This window comes from Mesocricetus auratus, unplaced genomic scaffold (assembly GCF_017639785.1).
Source record: "Mesocricetus auratus isolate SY011 unplaced genomic scaffold, BCM_Maur_2.0 Super-Scaffold_100691, whole genome shotgun sequence".
NCBI lineage: Eukaryota > Metazoa > Chordata > Mammalia > Rodentia > Cricetidae > Mesocricetus > Mesocricetus auratus.
The window spans coordinates 48064055-48091530 of record NW_024429267.1 but is presented as its reverse complement, the minus strand read 5'-3'; the positions used below and the strand labels follow the sequence as shown (position 1 = coordinate 48091530).

General features: G+C 56.1%; 1 protein-coding gene across 4 annotated transcripts; it reads left to right on the top strand.

Annotated features, from left to right (window-relative positions):
- Positions 1–5447: 5447 nt before the first annotated feature.
- On the top strand, positions 5448–26465 carry Pth1r (parathyroid hormone 1 receptor). Of its 4 annotated transcripts, XM_040740006.1 has the most exons (15): positions 5512–5630; positions 6736–6855; positions 17242–17344; positions 19123–19257; positions 20950–21060; positions 21172–21290; positions 21431–21525; positions 21743–21938; positions 22306–22459; positions 23747–23807; positions 24059–24125; positions 24396–24490; positions 25102–25243; positions 25457–25498; positions 25949–26465. In XM_040740006.1, exons 2-15 carry the CDS (start codon positions 6781–6783, stop codon positions 26330–26332), a joined length of 1779 nt encoding a protein of 592 aa, XP_040595940.1. In that variant the 5' UTR covers positions 5512–5630; positions 6736–6780; the 3' UTR covers positions 26333–26465. The 4 variants fall into 4 exon arrangements, with proteins under 4 accessions (XP_040595941.1, XP_040595938.1, XP_040595940.1 ...); XM_040740007.1 differs by lacking the exon at positions 6736–6855 and having other exon boundaries at positions 5448–5630; positions 25106–25243; positions 25949–26210; XM_040740004.1 differs by lacking the exon at positions 6736–6855 and having other exon boundaries at positions 5454–5630.
- The last annotated feature ends 1011 nt before the right edge of the window (positions 26466–27476 follow it).

Sequence of the window (27476 nt, the reverse complement as noted above, 5' to 3'; positions counted from 1 at the left end):
GCCTGGGCTACATACATATCAACCACATCCTGCCTCAGAACAAAACTAAACCCAAACAAGCTAAAGAGTAAAGCAGAACAAAAGACATTGGGACCAAATGTGTGGTACCCACCAGCAAGAGCCTGGGAGGTCTAAGGAGAGGTGATGCCTGGAGACAAGGGTCCTAGGAACATGCCCTGGTGACAGAAGGGTGGTTTGAGGCAGTCACCTCACGTGCTGGGCACTGGAGGCTGGGGCTGGAATGTGCTGAGCAGCAGCTGCTATGTGAATCATTAGACCTCGTCAGGCTCAGCCGGGGCTTCCAGACATAAACCAGCTCAGACTGGGCCCAGGCACAAGGGCAGTCTCCAGCCCAGGTCACTGGGTCCTGGGGACCCGGGGGTGACGTTTCCAGGATCTTGCATAGTCTCTGTGTTCCTACTTGTTTACATCTTCACCCTCAGCATCCACTCCTGGTTCTGTCATAGCCTAGTCTATAGACTCACAAAGGAGGTTCACTCTGTGTATAGGCCCCCCCACTTTGCACAAGCAGACCCCAAGTCTGGGAGGTATAGCAGTGTGGGGTCAGATAGAGAGGCCTTCCTGGCTGGCCTCATACCAGGAGCTGCATTCCAGTCAGCTATGGGTGGCCGTAAGGTTGCAGGGGTCAAGACAAGGGCTGGGGTGAAATGAGAGCCCCTACATCTCCCCTAGCCGAGACCTCAGGAATTTTTTATTTGTTTGTTTGGGTTGTTTTGTTTGATTGGTTGGTTTTTGTTTCTTCTTTATTTCTCTCTGTGTGTGTGTATGCATGTGCATGAGTGTGTGTGCGCGTGCATGCATGTGCATGTGTGTGCGTGTGTGTGTGTTGTGAGTGTGTGCATGTGCATGAGTGTGTGTGCGCGTGCATGCATGTGCATGTGTGTGTGTGTGTGTGTGCATGTGTGTATGGAGATCAGAAGACGACCAGCAGAAGTTAGTGTTCTCCTTCCACTATGTGAGTCTCAGGGGTCAACTCAAGGTTTGCTTGTGGCGGACGCTTTTACTGCTGGGTCATCCATCCCATGGCCCACTCCATCACTCCACCCGCTTTTACTGCTGGGTCATCCATCCCATGGCCCACTCCATCACTCCATCCGCTTTTACTGCTGGGTCATCCATCCCATGGCCCACTCCATCACTCCACCCGCTTTTACTGCTGGGTCATCCATCCCATGGCCCACTCCATCACTCCATCCGCTTTTACTGCTGGGTCATCCATCCCATGGCCCACTCCATCACTCCATCCGCTTTTACTGCTGGGTCATCCATCCCATGGCCCACTCCATCACTCCATCCGCTTTTACTGCTGGGTCATCCATCCCATGGCCCACTCCATCACTCCATCCGCTTTTTGAGACAGGGTCTCATGCAGCCCAGACTGGCCTCAAACTCTCTATGCAGCCAAGGACGACCTTGAATTTCTGATTCTCCTGCCTCCAACTCCCCATTTCCGGGGTTACAGTCATATGCCACCAGGTCAAGTTTAAGTGGCACTGGAGTTCCTTTTATGCCATGCAGGAACTCTACTACCAACTGCGCCACAGTCTTAGCCCGTGTTTATTTATTTTCTCTGTGCGGTATGCCTGCATGAGTTTATGTGCACCACGTGCATGGAGGTGCCTACGGAGGCCAGAGAACTTTGGATCCCTCGGAACTAAAGGTAGATGTGAGCCACCTAATGTAGGTGCTGGGAACTGAATCCTGGTCCTCTGCAAGAACATTAAGTGCTCTTAACTGTGGAGCCATCTCTCTAGTCCCTAGTTATTTATTTTTGAAACAGGGTCTTCCTAGGTAGCCCAAGTTGGGCTCACTGTACTCAGCTCTCCAGACTCAGTGCCCCCACACCCCATTTCTTTCTCGTGATTCGTGAATCCAGGATCTTACTCATGCTAAACAAACACTCTTCCACTGAGCTGTATCTCCAGCTCAGGTGTCAGCTTTTCCCCTGGGATGTGAGGATGAAGCAGCCCACAGTCCAGTTGTTTTCAAGATGCCTAAACCTTGAATAAAATTACTTAGAGATGGCAGCCTGGGACCTCCAAGAGGGAGAAAGGCCAGAAGGACTATGCAGAAACAGGGATGGATAGATAAAAGGGAGCTAGCCAACTGAGGCACAGGCTCACTGAAGGCTGAGCTGGCCTGGTGCCTGAAAGGCAGACATGAGGGTTGAGGGGAGGGCCTAGCCCAGGGTACCAGAACACTGGCAGGCTTGGGGTCTGGGTCAAAGTCCTGCGCCAGGGCAGAGCTTGGTAAAAAATAATTAATTTTTCTTTTCAAGCCAGAGCTCTGACCCAGGCCTTTTTCGGTCCTCAACAGCAGCGTCCCTGCTCAGGCTGAGCTGCAGTATCTTCTCAAGGGCTTCCCATGGCCTCCCCATGCCAACCTGAGGCTGCTCCTCAACACGAGGCTGCATTCGAAAGACCTGTGGATTCCAGGTAAGGGGACTCATTCAAAAGACCTGTGGATTCCAGGTAAGGGGACTCCGGGAGCCAGGAGGCCTGGGTGCAGGTGGGAGAAAGGCTGAGTTGCCTCTGCAGTAACCCTCTGCTGCCTCTGCCATGCCCTGGGGCAGACAAGGAAGGCCCTCATGATCCCAGGTGTGTGGATCCGGTGTCATGACAGCAAGACACCTGTGACCATGACATCAGCCAGAGGACGTCCATACCTCCAGAAGCCTTTGGAGTGTATCCTGACTGAGACAAAGCCCCCTGGCCTCCTGGGCCCCCATCCTCCCTCCCTCCCTTCACCTTCCTGGAGGTGAGAAGCCAGACCCTGCTGCAAGAGGAGGGGGATTGCCCAGCCAGTTGCTATGGAAGCCTTCAGTGACTCAGCTGGGTAGGGGAGTGTTTATGAGCAGGCGAAATGGCTGTAAAAGTGGCACCTTGCTTCACTTACGGCCTGGCCACCCCATTCTATACTGGCCCCTTGACTCAAAAAGCTTCCAGAGGGGCCTGTAACTAGAGAAATGTCTGGGGTTTGAAATCTGGGAGGAGTCTGGGCCTGAGGTCAGGGTTCAGCCACGGGTTGTAAATCAGACTGGGATACAGGATTAGCCTGGGGTCAGGTTCATTGTGGGGGCAGAGCATAGTCTGGGAGCAGAGCTAATCTTAGCATGCGAGTGACTTTGGGGCTAAGTTGGGGGTGAAGTATGGGGGAAAGGGTGGTGTCTCAGAACCAGAGATGGGGGGTCGTGGCTCTAGGCAGGGGTTTTCTGAGAGAGTAAGACCAGACTACAGAGCTGGAAGAACTATTTGAGTTTGATGACCAAAGTGGGGTCTATGCACCTTGGCTACAGCCCTACTCAGGTTGGTGGCAGCAGGGGCCTGTGGGTCTGCAGCTGCCACACCAACCGCCGTGGAGCCGGAGTCCAGGCACTGCTCTGGCTCTGAGCTAGTGACCGTCTTATCTCCACTGCTAAGCCTCTGCTGGGGATCAAAGAGAAAAACACAGAACCTGCTCCCTACACCCAGCCTTACTTTTCCCAACTCCACTGAAAACTGATCTGAAACTAACCATAAACTAACCCTGCAGACCAGGGCCTGCCAGTCAAAGGGCAAGACTGGCTCTTCTCAACCCTGGTCTACTAGTTAATACACCATCCGAGTCCATTCCCATGGCGGCAGTTTAACCAGAGGCCTGGGGGTGAGTTAGGTGATCATAGTGTGGAATGTCTAGGAGGGAATTCTGGAGTGAGGGACTTGAATCATAGCTAGGGAAATTCGCTTAGGGGACACAGAGACCCACCATATCTCTCTAGTGACTGTCACAGCCCACCCTGGCCCACCCAAGGGCAAATCTTATCTTTCTTCTGATTTATTTATTTATTTATTTATATTTTTTAGACAAGGTCTCACTATGTAGCTCTGGCCTGTAACTTGCTACATAGATTAGGCTGGCCTCAAATTCTGTTTCCCAGGTGCTGGAATTAAAGGTGTGTGCTACCACGCCCAGCCCAAGTGCAAATAGGAGCTTTCTATTGTCAGAACTAAGAACTCTGCCCTCTCAGCTCCTAGATTTCTCTCATTCCTGATTCTTTTCTCATCACGGAGGGAAAAGACATCGGTCACCTCACCACCACATGAGATTTGGGTCACTTAGAAACACGAAACACTGAGACCATCCAAGCGTGGTGGCACAGAAGGCGGGCATGGCAGAAGAAATGTTTGAGGAAGACAGTGTGACATGAGGCAGGGCCATCCTTGAGATGGGGAACACGGGTTTTTACAGGGGGCAAGGGGGGAGTTGAGCTCATTTGCATTGAATGCTTGTGGAGCTCATGGATTTGCACACGCCCTCAAGGTCCCTTTGAGAGCTGGACATCTCCCCGATTTTGCAGATGAGAAAACTGAGGTCAAGACCCCCGGAGAGTCCTGGTAATTAGGACACAGAATTGGTAAGTAAGCAAGCACGGGTGCCATTTAACCTGCTGGCATTTTTCAGGGCACCACACTTAAAATGGCTTCCTTCAGGAGGCCTTGCGTTAGCCCCTCTGTTCCAAGCGCTCCCAACCTTCTCTGCTGCCTGATGCTTCCCACCTCGCACCCCAACAGGTGGTAGGCTTGGAAGTCCAAGGTCTGGAACCCAGGGGTCCAGCATAGAGTACATAAACTCCATTTCCCCCAAGTCGAGACTTCCAAGACAGCCGCCGGCGTTTGTGGGGACGGCGTGATGAACAGGAGTGGGTGTCCTAACTGAGGCCCAGGTCTTGTTGCTTCAGAGCTGGAGATGCCAGGCAAGCAAGCAGCTGATAGGGCGAGACATCTTAAGATACCCGGATTGGAAAGGGACCCCCCCCCCAAAGCTCCAGACCCAGGCAGGAGGAACACTGTGCGGGACTCGGGACTAGGGATGGGACAGAGGATGGAGAGGACCAGGCAAGGGCGGGGCGGGACGCGAGGGCGTTGGCTGCGCAGCCTGACTCTGGCTGTCGGTGGAGCAGCTTCCCCAGGGTTCCCACACAACCAGAACAGGAACCCCGCGGGTGCACGGACCGCGCCGCGCTGCCCGAGGCGTGCGAAGTACTAGGCGGCCTCCCCAGTGGCTCCTCTCCTGGAGCCTGCTTGCCCATCACCAGGGCTGGACGATCTGGGGGCGATGCGTGCTCTGTGCTTTCCAAAGGAGAGATTAAAGCAAAAGCGGGGACAGCGTCCCAGCCCCTGTTCTCAGGTCCCGATGTCAAGAGCTCCCTAGACTCCAACCCCCCCCCCCACACACACACTCATCCTTCTGCCGAAAGACCCGGGGCCGGGTCTCTGGAGAGATGTCCCGGGTTGGGGGGCGGCGGGCTCGGCTCTGCCCTCCACACACCCGCCCGGGAGGCGGTGGAGGGGGCAGGGGCGGAGGAGGCCCGGGGAGGGCGCGGGGGAGGGAAGAGGCTCCGGGCCGCGGGGGGGAGGGGAGCGGCAGACGCCGAGGCGAGGGACGCGCGAGGCGGGCGGCGGCTCGGAGCGGCGGCCAGGCGGGGGGCTCTGGAGGCCAGGCAGGCCAGGGGGGATCCCGAGAGCTCCATGAAGTCCCCCCGGGGCCGCGGACGGGGCGCTGGCTTGGGGAGGCTGTCGGGGGGGCCCCGACATTCATGGCAAGGCGGGGGCCGCGGCGGCGTGCTCGGAGTAAGTCGGGGCTTGGGGGAGGGAGGGTCGGGCGCGCGGGGCGCGGGAGGCCGGGCTGGGGCAGGAGGGACTCGGGGCCCGGCCAGGGCGGGCCCGGCCGCTCGGTCTCGGTGTCAGTCTGCGGCGCCTCCTCGGAGCCCGGCGCAGTCGCCAGCCCGCTGCCGCTCAGTTCGGTGGCTTTTTTGGAAACTTGCAAATGTTTTCGTAGAGGAGGGGAGGGGGAAGCGAGGGAGTGACCGAAACCGAGCTCGGGGCGGCTGGAATAGCAGAGGCCAAGGCCGGGGAGCGGGGGGGGGTGGCATTCCGGGGGGGCACGCTAGCTACAGACCGACTGACAAGCAGACAGGCTGCCCGGGCGTCGGGGCCGCAGAAGCGCTCGTGCCGCTCGGGCGCACGCGGCGCGGGTTCGGAGGGTGGGAAATGGGGTGCAGGAGGTGCCTGCCGAAGGCATGGGGGTCCAGACTGGGCTGGGGAGCCGGGCCGCAGCGCCGCCGGAGAGCACGGAGCCGGTGGCAGGAACACCGAAGGGCTCAGTGTCGTTGCAAGAGTCGGGACGGCATCCCGTAGTTGCACGCCCCGCGCAACTCAAAACGCGCCCCCTGCCCCGCCCCGACTCCCCTGTTGCCCACTGCCGCGGAGCTAAAAATAACAGCCTGGTCGCCCCCCGCAGACCGCGACCCCGACCCCTCCCCCGCCCCTCCCCCACTGGGCGTGGAGCGAAGCCACGGCTCCCAGTTCCCCCAAAGAGGGGGGAAAAAGACAGAGAGAAAGAAAGAAAGAAAGAAAAGGCGGCGCGGGAGGGGAGCGGGGGGCGGGCCGGGGGCGGGGGGCCCAGCCATATGGATGTGATTTCTCCGCTCCGAGGCAGACAGGCCGCTCAGCAGCGCTCGGCGCCCGCCCGCCGCCCGCCCGGCCTCAGGCTGCCTCCCTCCCTCCGCCCTCCCTCTCTCCATTGCGCCGGTTGGTTCTCTCGCTCGCCCTCGGCGTATGGGCCCCGCACCGGGCTCCCCGGCCTCGGGCCGCCCGGACGCCGGGGTCCCCTAGGACGGGGTGTGGGCGGGGCGGCCCGTCCTGACACAGCTCTGCACCCTCCAACCATCACCAGGGCCGGCGGCGGCTGCCCCGAGGGACGCGGCCCTAGGCGGTGGCGATGGGGGCCGCCCGGATCGCACCCGGCCTGGCGCTCCTGCTCTGCTGCCCAGTGCTCAGCTCCGCATATGCGCTGGTAAGTCCCTCTCGCTCTACACTCAAACACAGGAATCCTGGAGTTGCTCTGGGATCCCTGGGGAGAGTGAAGGCGCAAAGTCTTGGGTTCTCCCATTAGTCTGAACTTTGGGATGGTGCCCCCCCCACCCCGGCTCTGAACCAGAAATCCTGGTGCCTGCTCTCGTTAGGGTGTCTTACCTACCGTAGGTTCCAGATGCCTGAAGTTTCCCCACTTCTGAAGACTTGGCTTGGGGTCCTGGGTCTGGAAATCTGTGTTTGGAGTTTCCCTGTGCCGTGCTTCTGTGAGCACACGGCTCTGGTCGTATGTATCTCTTTTGATGGTGACAGTGTGACCCAGCGGGCTCTGGGTGTGGAGTCCCACAGACTGCTTTGGGGGCCTCTGCTTTCGCAAGTTTTGTTTGCACCCCGTGCTCAAAGCTGTGTGCAAGAAGTCGGGGAAATCACATAGACTGAGGATAGGGTTTAGAGCCCACTCCAGCTCTCGGGATCCCACAAATACACAGATTATGCGCTAATGGGACAACTTTACCCCAAGTGGAAGTCGTTGCCCAGGGAGGTGAGTGTGGTGTGGTATGGAGGTTCCCCGAAAGACCTCCTCACCGTCCACCTTGCAGAAGATGCGTGCTGGAGAGTGAGCTGATATTTGGGAGTACTGTGCATGGCCTCGGAATGGAGAGAGACCAAGAGATAGAAAAGAGGGCCAGAGAGAGACAAAGGGTTAGGATGAGAGCTCCCGACCCCAGCAGGGACAGACTCAGAACAGCAAAGACAGGCAGAGAGCTGGAGACACTAAGGGAAATCATGACCCGTTTGGGGCTAGGGTCTGGGAGCCATTTCTCAGAGAGGGGAGATTTTCCATCCCCTCATAACCCACAGCTGCCCTCCCCGAATTATCCAACCCATTCCTGAATCAGCTTTTGTGCCTGATTTTAAGGTCTTGTTGCCCCCGTACCCAGCCCTGACCAGGCTCTAGAGAGACAGGGCAGGCGGCTTCCTCCACAGGACAGAGCCTCAGATCGGAGGACACAGGAGCTCTGGGACTCCTCCAGCTCAGCGTACAGCTTGTGTGACCTTGGCTGCCTTTCCCACACCTCAGTTGCCCATCTATGAAAAGAGCATGAGAGGCATCTCCTAACACCCTTGCATTTGATGTTCTTTTTCTGTGGTCCCCAGCACTCGACCAGTTCTAGTCAAGTAAAGACTACCCCAGAAAGGAACTTGCACTCAGGGAAACAAGTTCAGAGGGCCCGTCTTGCTGTTCTGGAGATACTCCAAGCATGGGCAGCAGAGGTGTTTGCTGAATTTCCCTCAGTGACTTCTGTGTGGGCACACATACATGTGCATGGGTAGACTGGCTGATGGGTAAGGTATCCTGAGTGTGGGGTAGACTGGCTGATGGGTAAGGTATCCTGAGTCTGTGTGCCTGTGTGGCCATCGGGGTCGGTCCCTGGGATTGTGGTTGATACGTGCCTGAAACTGTGGATCTGCACACACCTCTGATGGAAGTTTGTATATGCTTGTGTGTGCACGTATGAGTGAGTGTGTGCACACAGGTCTGATGTTTACTTGCATTCAACACATGCCTCTGTGTTTTCTGTTTGCCAGTCCATTGTTCTATACGCTTTACGCAGATCGGTCAGTTCAGTCTTCCCAGCCACCCTCTGAGAATGGCGTTTTCCCTATGTTTTATTAACTCATCCAGTGCTCTGTGAGCATTGTCTGTCTTACGCTGACCAGGTTCCAGGCCCTGTGCCTCACTGTGTGTGCTGGTATGGAGCCCTAGGACTCCTCCAAGCTCTAAGCTGAAAGCAGAAGGACAGAAGCCAATATGGCTCTGCAGGGACCTTGCTGGGACATGTGTGTGCACTGGACCATCTCCTGCTTCAGGTCTAAGGGGTGTAGTCCAAGGGACAGGTTTGGCCAACCCACCTTCCCACCACCCTGTGGGATCCCTGGGCTCAGCTGGAGTCAGCAAGCACCTGGCAGCCTGCCCATTCTCTCTTCTAAGCCCGGGAACTGCTGCTGTGTCCAGATGTGTACAGGTATGGACAAAGCCCATCCACCTCAGCAGTCACCAAACCTATAAACTACCTACTCATCCAGATCCAAGGCCAGACTCACTTCTCCGGTGACCTTGGTTGAGGTACCGGAGAGCGTCCCACTGGGAAAAAACCCTGACCACAGCTGGACTCAGCTGGTCCACCTATGCCCCACAAAGAAGAGCAGAGATGAGTGTTGAAGGAGGAAGGCATAGGCCCACAGCTTATGAGCAGGCAAAAGGAGGGTCTTATCCTTTGTGATTCCTTACCCTAAGGACGACCCAGAGAGAGCCCTCAGCTCACATGAATGTGACGGTTAGCCCGGAGGCAGGCCTGGGTGTGGGGTATGACCCTTGGGTAGGAGGGCTCTGCAGAGAACTGTACTTTTTTGGGTTGACTGTGCAGGCAACCTCTTCCAAGCAGCCCAGGGGGCAGCTCAGAAGGTAGTTAACTTTTTAAAAACGTTTATTGTGTGTGTGTGTGTGTGTGTGTGTGTATGGTGTGTGTGTGTGTATGGTGTGTGTGTGAATTTACAAGTGCTTGCGGGAGTCAGTTCTCTCCTTGCACCATGTAGATTCTAGGTATTGAACTCGGGTTCAGCACTTTATCTGCTAAGTCATCTTGCCAGCCCAAGGTGCTTGCTTTTAACAATAAGAGAATTTATCGAGCAGTAGCTTTCCATGGAGTCTGATTCTCTCATCCCACCCATTGTCCGAGCCATGCTATAGAGAAGTGACCTTGAGGCTCATGTAGAAGCGGGGTCTGAACCATTTGAGCCCAGGACTCAAATTCCCACAGGACTTTCTCTTCTGACGAGGTGAGGGTAAACTCCGGGCACAAGGTCCCTCTGTGTCGTTTTGGGGTTTCTTTTCGTAAAAGAATGAAATCTTTGTTATCCTACCTTTTTAATTGTTTATTTCATAACTAATACACGAGCACATGTTTTTTTATAATCATTTCTGTATTATTTTAGCGGGAGTGTGTGCATGCGTACGTGTAGGTCTGAGGGTCTGAGGACAGTCCGGGTGTTGTCTTCGTCTTCCCCCTTATTTGAGACAAGGTCTGCCTGACCTGCCGCTGCCGCCGTGTACACCAGGCTAGCTGGTTCTCAGGCCTCTGAGGATTCTCTGGTTGTCTTCATGTGGGTTTAGGCTAGTCCTCATTTGTGAGCAGCAAGCGTCTTCCCCACTGAGCCATCTCCCCAGCTCGTGAGCTCAACAGAAAAAACAGAAGCTTTCTTTGGGCACTATCAGATCCCCTCCTAGAGAAAGACATTTTGATAGTCTGCAGGGGTCCTCTCTCTCTCTCTCTCTCTGTGCTTCAAATGGCACCTCTTTGTATACACAGCAAGTGGACGGATGTGTCTTGTTCCCTGTTTGTTTTGAAATGAATCCAGCAAACTTCTCCATAGGGCTGTGTGACACATGCATCTTATACCTGAAGGTGCGCCTTCATATTTGTGAATGTAAATCCTTTAAAATATTTGTTTTATGTTTTTTAAGTTTTTGGGGTTTTTGTTTGTTTGTTTGTTTAGTTGGTTGGTTGGCTGGGTAGTTGGCTTTTTCAAGTCAGGGTTTCTCTTTGTAGCTTTGGAGGCTGTCCTGGAACTCTCTCTGTAAACCAGGCTGGCCTCGAACTCACAAAGATCCATCTGCCTCTGCCTCCAAAGTGCTTAGATTAAAGGCGTGTGCCACCACTGCCCGGAATTTTTTACATATTTGTATATTCTTGTGTTGGTTTGTACATATATGCAGTGCCTGAGGAGGCCAGAAGAGCCTGTCAGATCCCTTGGCGCTGAGGTTACAGGCTGCTTTAAACTTCCCAAAGTGGGTCTGGGGACAGATTTGGGTCCTCTGCCGGAACAGTATGTGCTCTTATCCACAGAGCCGTTTCTCCAGCCTCCAAATCCTTTTTGAGTGTGTGAGTGTGTGTGTGTGTGTGTGTGAGAGAGAGAGAGAGAGAATGTGTGTGTGTGTGTGTGTGTGTGTATACGCACACACACGCTTACTGTTTTGGCTGCATGTATGTCTGTACATTGCATGCATGCAGTGCCTGAGGGTGTCAGATCCCCTGGAACTGGAGTTACAGGCAGTTTGTGAGCCACCATGTGGGTGCAGAGAATCCAGCCTGAATCCTCTGGAAGAACAACCGAGCTAGCTCTCCAAGTCCTTTTTAATCCTGCGTAGTATTCCAAAATATGAACCTCTTAAACCCTCCTGAGGAATGCACGTTCAGATCCTTTCTCCACAATCCCCGGACGAGTGTGTGTGCGCGCATGCAGGGGATGGCCCAGATGGTGGCAGAGAAGCTCCTTGAAATGCCCTCTCGGTTCACCATGTGACCATTTCCCGGTAGGATATTTCTAGAATTTGTCTTTGCTGGGTCTGAGAACATGCACATTTTTTATTTTAATAGGCATGGCCAAATTGCCCTCTAAAAGCTGTGCTGGTTTATACTACCCAGGACCGACCACAAGGCCCTCTCCCTGCTCTGCCCAGCTCCACAGGATGCGATGAGGGGCCCTTTTGTTTCCCTGTAGCATTTTGTTGGGTGAAAAGCAGTGTCTCCTGTCGTTTGAATTTACACTCTGCCAGTGATTTTTCAGACTTTATACTTGTTTATTATCCAACTTCTCAGAGAGCTCGCTCAGAGCCATTACCCGTCTTTCTATGGGTTATTTATCTTGCTTGTATTGATTCGTCTGAGCTTTTTATATCACCTGTCTTTAAACACATCCTCTTCCCCCACCCCCCAGCTCCCAGAACTGCCTGAGGACAGAGCTGTAGCAGGGGGGCACAGGCCCACGGGAACTTGGGTTTTCTTCGGAATGTTTTAATGAGGCGTCAAGCAGCCTCCCCCAGATTCCTGTTGTGGGCCTTCTGGGGACACTCCCTGGTCCAGCTACCACATCAGGAAGGCTGCTATTTCAGAGAGCCCCAGGAAAAATAAAAGGTATGGTGGAGTTTTCACAGAAGCTTGAAATTGTCTTTACGGTGACTAGGGGACCGTGTACAGGAGATAGTGCAAAGCTTGCTCATATTCACAGACGCTGGAGACCCCACAAGCTCTCTAGAACCCCAGCTGCGGGCCAGCCTTGTGCCCAAGCTGAGAGCTAGTGAGATCCCATTCTTCTACCCAGCTGGTGTTAGGTTAGGCCATCCCATCCTTCTGGGTCTTGGTCCTCCTGCCTAGCTCAGGTAGAGGCTGCCTGTGAAGATCCACCCTGTCCTAGGAGCCAACTCTGCCATCCCAGGCTCCGTCCCACGGCCTGCCCCAAAGGCGGCCACGCTGGCTGGCCGAGATGAGAGGCGTCACAGTGCCTCCCCCCCAGCCTCTCCCAGCCCCAAACACAGGCAGCCTGTTCAGGAAGGCCTGGCAAGGGGGAGGAAAAGTCAGCACTTGTCAGTGGTGGCGGGGCAGGGTGAAGAGCCCGTCCCAGCCGTCCATGGCCAGCCAGATGGACAGAGGGCAGCAAGGGACAAGAGAACGGTCCCTAGCCAGCTGGCATGGGAGGTAGCGAGAAGTGCCAGCATGGGTCCCAGTAGTGGGACCTGGAGAAGGGGTGCAGGAAGGCCACAAGGTCACAAGAGGATCTCCTGGGAGCCAAGTATTTCTTTTTTACCTTGCCGGAGTCATGCACATCCTCACTTAATACCAAGGTCCAATTGTCCTCTGCCCAGTTAGAGGGGTCAGCTGCATCCCAGCGTCAGTACCCCTGTTGCTTCTATGGCTGCTTCTACCGCTGATCAATTCCCTTTGTGGATGCTTGCTTGGTGCAGCAAAGGTTACATACAATCCAGGGTGCTGGAGAGATGATGTTGTGGCTGGTACCACAGCATCCATGTAACTGTGTATTTGCTTTGCTCCAAGACTCCTGCTTTGGTGTAAAGTACACCTTAGCGCTGCTCCTGGCCCTCTCCTTCTAAGTGCTCTCCAGGCCCCAGTCTCCCCTGTGTGAAATGAGTTATGCAATAGAAGGTAAGGCTGACTTAGGTGCGGCAGACAAAGAGGGTCTTGTGGGACAGGAACATCCAAGGGCAATCACCAAATATGTCTGCCTTCTCCATTGGCAGGCGACAAAGCTGACACCGGCAAGGGGGTTGCTGATGTGACCCAAGAGGGCACCCTGCTAAGAAAATATTATGCCGTAGGAGCCCCTTGCACAGAAACAGATTGTCAGCCGAAGAGAGAGACCCCTTCATTTGGTTGGAGGGGTGGAGTTTTGGTCTGGTCTGGAGGGGTAGAATTTTGACACATCTGAGATCACAGATGCCAATGTGTAGAATCTGGCGGGGAGGGGAGGAAGTTAGGAGTGGCTTCATTTGGGTGATGGTATGGACCGCTGTCCCTACCGTCATCACTGTCACCAGCCTTGACATGCCAGTGCACTAACTCCATCTGCGTTCTGCTACCTTCTGCTTCACCATCCATATCCTGGGAGCTAAACTATATTAGAATATCTTGGCCAGCCATGGCAGTGTCTACCTGTATCTCAGTGTGCAGAGCTGGAAGGTCTCAGGTCATAAGAGTGAGGCCGACTTGGGGACGACAGAATTCCTCAGGTCTGTTGACAGCACATCCTCTACAATGGGGTCAGCGGCATCCAAGTTTGCAAGCAAACATGCCAACTTCAGCCCTTGTCTGTCTGCGCCTTGCCTGGAGTCTCACAAGCCCGCCTCAGTGTTTGCAGGCTGCCCTCCCAGCTCAGGGCTGAAGTTGTATGACACCAGCCCCTGCAAGTTTATGCCTCTAGACCTGCTTGTGTGTGCACGAGAAGGCTCGTGCCGTGCTGCCTGAGGGGGCACTACGGTAGGTGGGTCAGAAAAGCTGTCAGCCCTAATTCATAAAGTGGAAAACAGTATGCAGGACAGCTGGTGCCAGGGCCGGTGACCTTTTCACTGGTGAGTATGGACTAAGGGCACCTGGCTATGACCCAATCTCTAGTTCCTCAGTCCTGCCCCTGAGACCCAAGATGCAGATTCTCGATCTAAAAAGATGCTGGTCTGAGTTCTTCATACTCTGGAGCTGTGCCAAAGAAGACAGCACTCTTAAAGGGAAAGGAGGTGACTGGGTTGGGGAGGGGGAGGGGAGCAGCAGACAGTGTTGATGTCTGGCTAGTCAGAGTCGTCAGCATTTCCCCCCTCATCCCTCTGCTACCAGGATAGATGTCTGGTAATCTTTCCTACCCCCAACCCAAATATGGGGGTCTGCAGTGGCCTTGAGTGACAGTGTGAGTTCAGGGAACTATCCAGGCACACCTCCCTTGGCACTGCCCCCATTCCTGGCCCTCAGTTCTCTCCAGGGTCCCACAGCCCACCAGCCCCCTGCTGTGGACCCCTGCAGACAAAGGGATTGGGGTGGGGTGGGAGTGGTGGGTTAGTCCCATTGCTCACAGCAGCAATAGCAGTAGCCAGCTCTCCCCAGCCTGCCCTGCTCAGGCTTTTGATGCAGTGCTCATTTAAATCCACAGCGGCCCTACAGGAAAGCTAAAGCACTGCACACAAGCAACTTTGCCAGAGACACTGGTCAATGGTAGAGGTGGGGTTCGAACCCCAATGTTAGTGGGGAATCCCTGAGGTGCAGCTGAAAGAGAGTAGGGTGTCTGGGCATTCCAGGAGGAGCTGTGCTCTGAGGCTGGGGAGAGGGCCGCCTCCTCCCCTTGAAGAAGTACTTTCCTCACTCTGAGCTGCCTCTCTTCCTGTGCGGCGACTCTCTTCTGATTGGGGTGACAGAGAAGTCGGTCTTACTAACACCCAGGGAGGGCAGAGGCAGGGCCATTGCGCCTGGAGATGGATGAAGGCTTGCGGAGGAGAGGAGGATGCTGGCAGCACATGGCCTCCCCTGTCCAGATGAGACTAAAAGGAAGCTGACAACAAGGGGGAGGGTTAAACAGCCACCGCACCCCCACCCCAGGCCCCTGAGTGGGCATGTTGCTCGGTCTCGTCAGCTGGACAGTTTTCAGCCCTTGACCTCTTCCCTCTAACCTACACCATCAGCTTATACTCCCTGGTCACATCAGTGGCCAGCCAGGCCATTAGAAAGCTAATGCATCTTTAGAGACCCATGGGCGGTCCAGTCAGTCACTCAAGAGCACTCCACCAACTGGGAGAAAACTACAGTGGATTCCATACCTTGGGAAGGGAGGAGATGGGCAGAAGGAAAGGATCATGGACAAATGGCTGTGGGAGGGAGAAGTGACAGGAAGGTGTTACGGATGGTGGTAATACTGAGCTGATGGTGCTGATGTTGCCTGTGGTGGTTCTGGTCTGGATGGTGATGAGGTAGGCAGATGGCGGTAGTAGCCGTTCTGGAGGTGGTGTGATGGTGCTCTGGTAGTGGTGATGGTAGTGGTATTGGCCCAGTTATGGCAGTGATTGTGGGGGGAACGGTATGGGCAGCAATGGTGGTGGTGACGTTGGCGGTGGTGATGGTTATGTTGGTGCTAAGGAAGGGAGGCAGTTGATGGAGATATTAACTGCAATGACAGAACAGTAGTGAGTAGTTACTGGGATGGAAGTGAGGTGGGTAAGAACCAGAACCCTTACTGGTGGGCTCCCCAGTGTTGGACACATAAGGAGAGCTTCAGGGTGGCTTTGGAGGCCCCTGGATCTTAGCAAGCCAATTTGCCCTACCTGGTCCTTATCACTCTGCCCCAACCAGATGTGGTTAGGACAGTGGGAGGTTAGACCCAGCCTTGGGACTAGCAGCACATTGGAATCCACTTCAGCCTTCCTGGGATTCCTAGGCATTAGGGCCAGCTGAATCCCGAGGGTCCGTTTCAGATCCAGGCTCTGGAAGCAGCAGACATAGGCATGCATGTTGAGAAGTTCTACAATACTCCCAGAAGCCCACACATAGTCCTTTGCCCACAAACATGTACACATGCATGTTCACAAACACACCAGGCTCTAGGGCCCAAATAAATGTGTTAAGCGGTTCCTACGTGAGGACTTAACAGAAATGGGGCACTCAGAAGTTTACACCCTGGCCAGACAGAGGGTGTGCGGCCAGTCACACGCACGCGCAAAGATGCTCGCGCTCCTCGGCTAAGCAAAACCAGCGAGACTCAGCTCCGCGGAGCCAATTGGAGACTCCTTGGCCTGGAAGCCCGAGCTGCTGCCGCCAAGAGACGCGGTCAATTAACTTCTCTCTGCAGCCGGACTCCCTGACCCGGGCCGCCCGCCCCCTCCCGCCGGCCCGCCCCCACCCTGACCCGCCTCCTTCCTTCCAGGCTTCCAAATTCTCTGGCCCTCGTAGCTCCACCCTTACTAAAGAGACCTGCCCATGGCCGGGCTTGAGCTTTGCTGCGCTGCCTGCCTGTTCAGGGAGATCAGGCTGCATTCTCTGGAGTTTAAGGGAGAGCTAGCTTTTCTAGGGAAGTCTCAGGGACCATGAGGTGTGACGGCCCTGGGCTGTCCCAGCTACCCCGGGGTGTGATCCCTTAGGGGGGCGTTCTCAGGGTGGAGATAACCACTGCTCCCAGGCGGGATGCTGGCTCCAGCTTCCAAGTCAGGGGAGACTCGGACTGTCTCTAGCAGCCACCAGCGCAGCAAGAGACTCTCCCCTACCCCTACACTGTTCCCCTTTCCCTGGTTAAGATGATGTTACTGGGTCCCAGTGGGTGTACAGAGTGGAAAGAAGAGAATGAGGCCATTGCTGCAGAGAGGTCCGCAGGAGCAAAGGCCATGCCTGGTCACACATCTCCTGTGGTGGAGGACCTTCCAGCAGATGAAGCTCTCTAGTACTGCATGTGGGGGTCCTGCATAGCCCAGTGATCCCCACAACTAGTCTCCCTCTTTGAGACCCTAAGAAGGGAGGGTGAGATCCTGACCCTTTACTGGGAAAAGTACTGACTGGAGGCTGGACCAGGATGGAAAATGGTGACTGCCATGGTCCCCAGAGGCCTTGAGACTTGAAGGAATCCAAGCTGGGTTTGTCTCTTCAGAATTCAGCACTCCAGATCCAACCCCAGGTCCCCAGCAGGCAGCCAGGACACTGTGAGGCTCCATCCTGGGACATTCCATCCGTTCCCATGTGTCCCAGGGGGGTGAACTAGACAAAGAATGTCAATGGATGCCGGGTTACTGCTGGACATACAGGGGACAGCCCCCACTCCTTTCTCCTCCCTGCAAGGGGCAGTCCCAGCCCTCGTGTTGCTATGGCTTCAGAGCTTTAGCGGGGAGCTCTGTAAGGCAGATGCTCCCCACAGGGCAGGCTTCCCACACCCCCTTTAAAGGGAGGACATTTGGAAATGGGGGACCCCTGGGGATGTTGTTGCCTTTGGGACCAGCTGCCTCGGCATTTGCCTGGAAATGCCGCCTACAGTCTGATCTTTGGCTTGGCAGGTGGACGCCGACGATGTCTTCACCAAAGAGGAACAGATTTTCCTGCTGCACCGCGCCCAGGCCCAGTGTGACAAGTTGCTCAAGGAAGTCCTGCGCACAGCAGGTGAGGGTGGGAAGGAGGTGGGCATGAGGTCAGCGTGTGGCAAGGGTGGGAGCCTGGGAGGCAGGGGCGGGTGAAGGGGTTGGAGGTGTTAACTTACGGGTGAGCTTGAGAAAGGAGGCCCAACCAAAGCAAAGACCTAAAGTGAAACCAGCAGGCTCAGGTGGTCCATACCGTGTGTGTGTGTGTGTGTGTGTGTGTGTGTGTGTGTGTGTGTGTGTGTGTGAGAGAGAGAGAGAGAGAGAGAGAGAGAGAGAGAGAGAGAGAGAGAGAGTAGCCTTTGGTTTCGTTTGCAGATAGACATGTGTAGGCAGGCAAAGTGTATAATAACCCCATTGGATTTAGATGGGGTGAGGCGAGCCAGGAGCTTTGACGGGGGTGCAGGGCCCTAGTATGGTAGGCTGGACCAACTTCCCCAAAGAAAAGATAGCCAGGCCATGTCTAGAGAGATGAGGCGGTCCCTGAAAGAGGCCATCTGGACATGAAGCTCCATCATAGAACTAGAATCTCTAGAACCAGTTCGGGGTGGCGGAGCCAGAGGGATTGGAATAGGTGTGTGACTCAGTCTATAGCCCGGAGAGGGTGTTTGGCCCGCAGAGTGGGGTTTCCCTCAGCATCTCTAAGGGACCTTTACCACGGGGAAGGGAGGCATCACCCATTCAGTCACAGTTCTGGCTCAGGGGTCTCTTCCGCCCCCTTCTTCGAGTCCATTTCCTGGAAGCAGGTATAGGAGGCCACAGTGGCGTTCATCCAGGCTTCTGAAGTCTGACCAGTCTCATCAGCAAAGGAGGTCAGACCCTGACTTACTGTCCCTCCAGAGCGGCTTTCTCCCTGGCACTGGCTCTCAGGTTACTGAGGGACAGCAGTGGTGCCTACCCTGCACACAACCAAATGGTGACAGCACGTGGACTTGGTTCAGATTCAAGACTCTGTCTGTATACAGAGTCCCTCTATCCCGGCCTCACCTGTGGCTCCCGATCATGTAGATGGCGGGGACAGATGAACCCCTCATTGATGCTAACCCTCTGGCCCTCTTTCTATTGTGGAGCCTGTGGTGTGTGTGTGTGTGTGTGTGTGTATGTGTGTGTGTGCGTGCGCGTGCGCGCGCGCGTGCATCTCTGACTCCTTCTCGTCCACCACGAACCCCTCCCTGAGGGTGGAGGCTGGACAGCGCTGACAGAGCCTGATGCGGGAGTCACACAAGTCAGAGAGCAAGGCCTCCTGTGTCCTGTCAAGGAAGAAAGGCGGGCTGCAGCTCAGGCGGTGTCATGGGGCACGTGCAGGCACTCCGCGCCCCACCCCTGACACAATGCAGTCTTCACCCTTGGTCCTTCCTCACCAGCCCTCACCTGCACGCCGTGCTAGCCTGACTCAGTTTCCTCCATCACCTCTCCACCCCATCCCGCCCAGTTTCTGCTGTGCGCCCTCTGGTGGGCCGTTCCCGTCTCCACTCTCCTGCCTACCCCACACTCAGCTGGCATTTCCCCCCTTTGAACCCCTGCTGACCAGCTCCGTTTCCTGCTTACCCCACACTCAGCTGGCATTTCCCCCCATTTGAACCCCTGCTGACCAGCTCCATTTCCTGGCTGTCTCTCCATGTGGCAAGCACTTGGCAGTTTCTTGGTCATGTACTGGTCCTTCATCTATGATCTCCCAACAACCTAAGTATTGGCATCCTTGGCAGGGGCAACTCCCTGTAAAAAGGGAGGCCTGAGGGAGGGGCAACACCCAGGGCGGTTGTTATAGCACAGCTGATGGCTACAACTGCCCTGATTTCCCAGCCAACATAATGGAATCAGACAAGGGGTGGACACCAGCATCCACGTCCGGGAAGCCCAGGAAAGAGAAGGCTTCGGGAAAGTTCTACCCCGAGTCTAAAGAGAACAAGGAGGTGCCCACTGGCAGCAGGCGCCGAGGTATGTCTGTCCCTGACGTCCTTGACCCCTGTCTTGCCAGCCATTTGGCAGGCTCAGATCCACCTGTCCCTGACATTCTGTCCTAGTCTTATGAGTTCCTGTGGAAAGTCAGAGACCACGGCTCCCTTCCCAGGAAAGCAGGCCAGGAGACAGCCCAACGGACTACACAAGATGGGGGGGGCAGATCAATTGTGTGTCCTCAAGACACAAAGAAATGTGTACAGTAGACTCACCCAGCACTCCCCGGAAAAGGATCCAGAGCTACAGGAAACCCATGACCCACCAAGGGAGTCACAGAGACGGGGAGGGAGAGGGGAGGGCTGTGTCCTGAGATGCAGTCAGGGAGAGATGGAGAGACAGAGGAACTAGATGCTCAAACCAGAAGTCTGGCACTTGGTATGTCAAAGGGGGTACAGGAAGACACATGGTGGGAAGGGCCAAGGAAACAACAAGCGGGGTTAGGACAGCCTCAGAGCAGCAGAGACAGACAGCGGGACGAGGAGAGGAGAGGAGAGAGGGAGAAGCAGGGTTGCCTCAGGGAGGTGAGGAGAGACAAACACAGAGCCCAAGCTGTGGCCACAAGGCCAGTTAGAGCCAGCAGGGTGGGCAGCAGATTCCAGATGGGCCACATCTGGGAGCCTGTGGTCACCCTGTGGCTCCCCAGGGACCAGAGGGAATTGTGGGCCTGGCGGGGTGGGGCTGGGAATATGGCGCCCAGGACAGAGAGCCTTTCACCAAGCTGGGCGGGTCCGGCCATCAAGGCTGCCTTCCAGGGAGGGTTAGAGAGCCCTGTGGTCAGAGCACTGCAGGGGGAGAGAAGGGGGCTGTAAGCTGGGGTGGACTGTGGGTGATCTGGAGGCTGGGGACCCTCTGAAGTCACTTAGCATGACTGTCAGGGCTCCAAAGTGGGGCGTGTCACTGTCCTTTGAAACTCCCCACTAGTGCTTGGGTTTGGAGGACTGTATGGGTTGGTCATGGGTCTTCCGAACGGCCCTGGAGGGTGGACGCCAAGGCTGATATGGTCACCTTCCCAATGAGGAAACGGAAACGCAGAGTGAGGGCGCCTGCGTGAGGTTAGCAGCGCCTTGTACGTCCAGCTGGCACTTAAAACCAGACTTCCTCCTTCTGTGGTCCCTAGGGAAGGGCCACATGAGAGCCTCTAAGCTGAGGGGAGGCTGAGAAAATGCCTGTCTTCAAACTGGTTGTGGTGGCGCACGCCTTTACTCCCAGAACTCTGGGGGCAGAGGCAGGTGGATCCCTGTGAGTTCAAGGCCAGCCTGGTCTATCTACATAGTGAAACAATGTCTTTCTTTTTTTTTAAATCCTTTCTTCAGAGACACCTAGAAGGTAGAACCAAGAACAGAGAGAGAAAAGGCTCAGGTGATCCCTTGAGGCGTGGCCTGCCCAGGGTCGTGTGAGCTCAGCGTGTTGCCCACTCCTCTTGTCCTTTTCCTGTGGGAAAGGGACTCATGTCAGTACTCCAGGACAGTATGCTCTCTGGAGCCAGTGCGTTTAGGTAACAAGAGGAAGGAGGAGCTCAATATATTCTTTCCAGAATGCTCTAACCGTGAAGTTTCCAGTCACAGGGCACATCATTGCCCTGTGAGAATCAAACCACAAGTGTGCTCTTGTCCCTACCCCTTACCGGTGGCTCTGACTCCCCTTCCGCACCCGTGTTCTCCCTGGGCACAGGCCGGCCCTGCCTGCCAGAGTGGGACAACATCGTTTGCTGGCCGCTGGGGGCGCCAGGTGAAGTGGTGGCAGTGCCCTGTCCAGACTACATTTATGACTTCAATCACAAAGGTGAGGCTAGCCACATGCGCTGAGAACCTCACGGATGCCGGGAAGTCTGGGGTTCAGGGCCTCAGTGGCCCCAGACCTCCTGCCTGCCCTGACTGTCCCACGGACTTACAGGCCATGCCTACAGACGCTGTGACCGCAATGGCAGCTGGGAGGTGGTTCCCGGACACAACCGGACGTGGGCCAACTACAGCGAGTGCCTCAAGTTCATGACCAACGAGACTCGAGAAAGGGTGCGAGCTCCCCACCCCATTAATGAGCCCCGACCCAGCCGACACTCCTAGCCTTTACTTCCCCAGCAACCTTAATTTGTCCTCCAGCTTGCCCTCGGTGCTCACCCTGAGTCCCAGTTCTCTGTCTCTCGCCTGCGCAGGAAGTATTTGACCGTCTAGGCATGATCTACACCGTGGGATATTCCATGTCCCTTGCCTCCCTTACCGTGGCTGTGCTCATCCTGGCCTATTTTAGGTGGGCGGGGCGAGGGGCGGGGGCGGGGCGAAGCCGGTGAGGGGCGGGGCATGCTCTAGGGGGCGTCCGGAGGGGTCCAGGATGCGAGCCTCCCTTCTCCCCCTTCACTGGCTCCATCCCCCTGCGTGATGACCCCACCTACGGCACACAGCCCAGCTTCCTGCCCGCCGCTGCGTCCCCTGTGCCCTCACCCACGGTGATGTCGCACGCCCCGCAGGCGGCTGCACTGCACGCGCAACTACATCCACATGCACATGTTCCTGTCGTTCATGCTGCGCGCCGCGAGTATCTTCGTGAAGGACGCAGTGCTCTACTCTGGCTTCACGCTGGATGAGGCCGAGCGCCTCACCGAGGAAGAGTTGCATATCATCGCGCAGGTGCCGCCTCCGCCCGCCGCTGCCGCCGTTGGCTACGTGAGTGCCCCTAGACCGCCCACAGGCTCCCACCGCGCCCTTTGCACCTGCCGGCCTCTTGCTACCTCCTGCAGCTGCAGGCCTGCAAACCCTTCCCATAGGGACCCTCACACGACTCGGCTCAGCGCCCAACCTTACTGCCAACAGCTCCTAGTGTCCCCCCTTCCCTCCACACTGGAGTGCCCCAACCACCGACTTCATCACCTGGCCATCTGCTGCTAACACCACACCCACACCCACACCCACGCCCACACGGGGTCCCAACCCAGAAGCCCAGAGTAAGCTCTCCCTTCTCACCTAATGCAGACCAGCCCTTGCCTATGAGATGCGGGCCCAAGCTCTTGGCTAACTCTGGTTGGTGTCCTAGGCTGGCTGCCGCGTGGCCGTGACCTTCTTCCTTTATTTCCTGGCCACCAACTACTACTGGATTCTGGTGGAGGGGCTGTACTTGCACAGTCTCATCTTCATGGCCTTTTTCTCAGAGAAGAAGTACTTGTGGGGCTTCACCATCTTTGGCTGGGGTACGGAGACCAGTGGGGTGGGTAGGGTGGAGGTGAACCTGCTTGTCCAGTCCCTCTTGGTTTGTAGCAGCCTGGAGGCCTGCCCATCCTGCTGTGACTCGGACCCTGTTCTAGGTTTAGGGGACTCAACTTGGCTATGGGCAGGGTTCACCCAGAACTGTTGGCTTGACAGGGCATTTCGGCTCACTTGGGGTGATAATTACTGGGTTTGAGATGAGGTTAAACTTGGGATCAGAATGGGATTTTCAGTCACTAGTTAGCCTGGGTTGGGAATGTAGTCTGAACCCTCCTTCTACCCAGAGCCCTGTGGAGGGGCTCACATTGTTACCAGGAGGTGGGGTCTCCGCTATCCAGAGCCACAGGCCCAGCAGTTCAGTACCACCTAAATTTTGCAACCTCTCTGCAGTAGATTCCTGGGATGCTGCGATCCTACCAGCCCCCCTTAGGCTCGGGATCTAGTTACTGATAATTGTCCATTATTGCTGGCAGCTCCTCAGCTTGGCTGGGCTCTGGGAAAAGCTGCCAGACTGTGGAGGGGTGGGCCAGTGACTGTATCCTCCTGGGCTCAGCACCCAGAAAGCCCTCAGGTCAGTCTCCACAGCCTCCTTGGCCCTTGGCACATGCCCTACCCCGACCTCACCATGGCAGGCCCCAGAGCTGGGCAGGTCTGGGCCTGGTTCCAGGAACTAACACAAGCCCCTGGGCTAGAAGGTGTCTGGTGGGCTGGAAACATGTGGATTAGGGAGCACACAGAGCCTTATGATCTGGGAATGTCACACCCTTACCACAAACCCAGGTGACACCCTTTCCCCCCAGTGATCCACCAGGCTAGAAATAAAGCCAGGAGGGGACCAGGCTCCCTTCACTCAGGCTGCCATGTGTCAGTGCCCTGAGGTGCTCCTATGGCCTCTGCCCAGCCTGGAATGACAAACTTCATTTTTATCTACCCTCATCCAGGAAGGCTTGGACCTTTCATGCCAGGCTTGCAGAGGGAGTTTTAGAACAGAAAAATGCTAGTCCCTGCCTCTCTCCCCATGGAAGCTCCAAGCCCAGTGCAGACTGAACTGGGATAAGCTACCTGTGCCACATTATTTCAGCACATGCCCAGCAGGCATGCATAGGCACTCCAGAGAAGCAAGGAATCCAAATGGCACTGGCACCTCAGGCTCTTAGGATGACATGAAGGAGCCCATGTGCCTAGGGTGAGGGGTGGGGCCAGTGAGCTGAGGAAAGTCATTGGGTTTGGGGCAAAATGCATAATCCTCAGACTATTCCCTGTACACACAGGTCTTCCAGCTGTCTTCGTGGCTGTGTGGGTCGGTGTCAGAGCAACCTTGGCCAACACTGGGTAGGTCCAGCCGCTGGAAATGCTTTGGCTCCCTCTTCTGTGAATTGTGGGGTGACTCCTGGCAGCAGCAGCTCCAGGCTAAAGGGTTACCTCAGAGTTATAGGAGGTGACTCTCAGGCCTCAGGCCTGGACACGCATGTGCAACCCCGTCCTGTGTCCTTGATAGCATGTGTCAGAGCAGGCCAACTCTGGGGCCCGTGTGGGCTGGCTGGGAAGGAAGAGGCCAGTGGCTAATGCTTCATCCTCCCCAGATGCTGGGACCTGAGCTCCGGGCACAAGAAGTGGATCATCCAGGTGCCCATCCTGGCATCTGTCGTGGTGAGCAGGAGTCGGGGACAGTGTGAGCATGAGCCCCAGTGACTAGCCCTTAACCAGAACATCTACAGTGACTTCCCCAGACCCCAGAACCAGAAACCCCAAGACCTGAAGACAGGTGATCCCTACTCCAGTCTAGACGGGGAAACTGAGGGCCCTAGGAACCCCCCTGGAGATGCAGTGATGCAGTGATGCCTGTGGCGCGGCCCGGGGTCCGAGACCCCTTGTGCTGTGCTAGCAGAGTAGAGTCCCCATTGCAGCCTCCCTCCACAGCTCAACTTCATCCTCTTCATCAACATCATCCGGGTGCTTGCCACTAAGCTTCGGGAGACCAACGCGGGCCGGTGTGACACCAGGCAGCAGTACCGGTGAGTCCAGGCTCTTTGGAGTTGGGGTGGAGTTCAGGGTCATTGGCTGCCAGCACCATGTACCCAAGAGAGGACAAAGGTCCTGCGGTTGAGCTTGTGAGAGGAGCCTCTGGCTCTGTGCCGTCCCGCCCCCCACCCCACCCCCCTCCCCGGGCCTGCACAGCAGTGCTGGGTCATGCTCAGTCACTTGGTATCAAGCTTTGCATTAGGGCCAGGCCTGCTAGTGTGGTACACACCAGCTACCCCCAGACAGCTGGATTCAGGGAACCCAAGGGACAGATGGGTGGAGGTTGACTCCAGTAACACATCAGCTCAGGAGAAACCCAAGGGTTAGGTCGTGGGAATGAGCGCATGCCAGCAGCAGGTGAAAGGGCCCGAGGACAGAGCGCTGCACCTGTGGGCCACTCAGGGACGCCTCTCAGGACCGAAAAGCCCACATAATACGGCCCCCTGGAAGAAGCCATCCTGACTCAGCTCGGTTGCCAAGCAACAGGAGTCAGAGCCTCTGGCCCTTCTGTCACTTCTGGAGCCTGGGCCTGGCTGGGGTGGGAGGGTGAGGTGCTGTGTTTTGGGGCAATGAGCACAGGCCAACGCGCATGCCCAATGGCCAGGAAGCTGCTCAGGTCCACGCTGGTGCTCGTGCCGCTCTTCGGTGTCCACTACACTGTCTTCATGGCCTTGCCCTACACTGAGGTCTCAGGGACCCTCTGGCAGATCCAGATGCACTATGAGATGCTCTTCAACTCCTTCCAGGTGGGCGGCCTGCCCCGGGTCCTGGGGAGCAGGGCGGGGTGCATGGCCTGCCCAGGGTCCTGGGGAGCAGGGCGGGGTGGGCCATGGTCCTATTTGAGGTGCATGGCCTGCCCCGGGTCCTGGGGAGCAGGGCAGGGTGCATGGCCTGCCCCGGGTCCTGGGGAGCAGGGCGGGGTGGGCCGTGGTCCTGATTGCATGTGCCTCTCTTTCCAGGGATTTTTTGTGGCCATCATATACTGTTTCTGCAATGGCGAGGTAAGCTGTAGGCAGCGTGCTCAGGGGTAAGGTAGGAGAGGTCAGGAAGGGCTTCCTCAAGTCTCGTCCCTCCATCCCCTCCCTGACCCCTATTCTTCCTCTCCTCAAGAACTTTCCTGCCCACACTGTGAAGGCACAGAGACAGCTTCAGAGATGATTCAGGCTCAGTGTATCCTGGGGTGCATAGGATCCTCCATGTGTCGCATAGGAAAGGTTCTCCCTGGTCCCACTCAGTTGAGGGCTCAGCCATCTTTGGACCATTTGAGCTTTCAGATTCGGGCTGTATCAGTTGCCCACTGTCAAGCACCATGTTCTGGGGATTTGTGTGATCTGACTTGACCTTGGTGCTTTCGGTAGTCTCCTGTCACTGACTGCGGCGATGGTGTCAGGCGAGACACAGGGTACAAGGGTTAAGGGCCCACCTGACTGCCCCCCATCTGTTTCCCCAAGGTGCAAGCAGAAATCAGGAAGTCGTGGAGCCGCTGGACACTGGCTTTGGACTTCAAGCGCAAAGCACGAAGTGGGAGCAGCAGCTGTAGCTACGGCCCGATGGTGTCTCACACGAGTGTGACCAACGTTGGCCCCCGGGCAGGACTCAGCCTTCCACTCTGTCCCCGCCTGCTGCCCGCCACCACCACCAACGGCCACTCCCAGCTGCCTGGCCATGCCAAGCCAGGGGCTCCAGCCGTTGAGAGTGAAACCATACCAATTACCACGGCAGTTCCCAAGGACGATGGGTTCCTTAACGGCTCCTGCTCAGGCCTGGATGAGGAGGCCTCTGGGTCTGCACGGCCTCCTCCATTGTTGCAGGAAGAATGGGAAACAGTCATGTGACTGGGCATCAGGGACTGGACAGCTGGCATGGACAAATGGACAGATGGACCCAGAGGCCAATGGTTGGCTGGTTGTTCATTCAGGACTGGACCAGGAAGAAAAACAAAAGGAAAAAAAAAAGAAAAAAGGAAAAGGGAGCTGTGTGTGCCTTCTTCTGTTTCATTCTAGAAAGGCGGGGTCTGGAGCCATGAGACAGTTTGGGGAGTACTCGCCCCATGGTTGGGAGAAGGGCCCTGGGTCTCATGACCTAGAAAGGGTCTGGGAGTTGGGGATTCAGCATTGTCCTACAGAAAGATGGCTCTGCTCTCAAGGCCCAGAAAAGGGCTTGGGAGGTGGTTCCGTTGGTGGAGCATTTGCCTGGCGTGCATGAAGCCCTAGGTTCTACCCCAGCACCTCATAAACAAGGCACACACCTGTAATCCCAGTTCTCAGGAGGTGGAGCCAGGAGGATCATTATTTCAGGGACATCCTCGACTCTATAGATCGGGTTGGGAGGCAACCTGGGGTACATGAGACCCTATCTTTAAAACAAAACAAAACAAACAAAAAATAACGATTGCCCAGAAAGGCTGGAGTCTGCAGGGATCCCAGCAGCCAGGTGGTCCTATGTGGAAACAGGCAGCCTTCCCTGTTGTCATGAACACAGTGGAGTCAGGCTTCTGTAGAGCAGCTCCACTACCTACTAGTCCCAAGTCATTACCCAGCCAGGGCCCACTCAAGTCTGAGGCTGCCAGGTGAACCTGGGGAGTCCTCCATGCATGACCGCAGCTCCCCAAATGGAAGGGCTGTGCCTGCAGCCACCAGACAGAGGTTGCAGGAAGAGTCCCCGGGCAAATGAGTGCAAGCTGGGCTGTCTGCCCTGGCTCCAAACACTAGGAGTTCAGGCCCTAAGAGTTAGCTGGGGTGCGGGTCTGCAAGGCTAGACCCATGCATCAAAAAAATAAGTCCATAGCTCTCGCTCAGCATCCCCACCTGACACCCCCTGCTCTCATGCTCATCCTCCAGGACCGCCTGGTCCGTCTTGAACTATTTATGGGCCCTCAAAAGGCCTGGCACTGAGGCTACATTATACATGGGCTGCTCGGCTCACTGTGGCTGCCAGCTTTTATACCAGCGATGCGTCTATCAAATCCCGCCCTTTCTA

What these genes read in the sequence shown, in the direction of transcription:
- Pth1r (XM_040740004.1), top strand. Translation starts at nt 5,529, where the DNA reads ATGAAGTCCCCCCGGGGCCGCGGACGGGGCGCTGGCTTGGGGAGGCTG. An exon ending in GACACCAGGCAGCAGTACCG is followed by an intron (nt 24,491 to 25,101) that starts GTGAGTCCAGGC and finishes CCCAATGGCCAG; the next exon opens with GAAGCTGCTCAGGTCCACGC. An exon ending in TGCTCTTCAACTCCTTCCAG is followed by an intron (nt 25,244 to 25,456) that starts GTGGGCGGCCTG and finishes CTCTCTTTCCAG; the next exon opens with GGATTTTTTGTGGCCATCAT.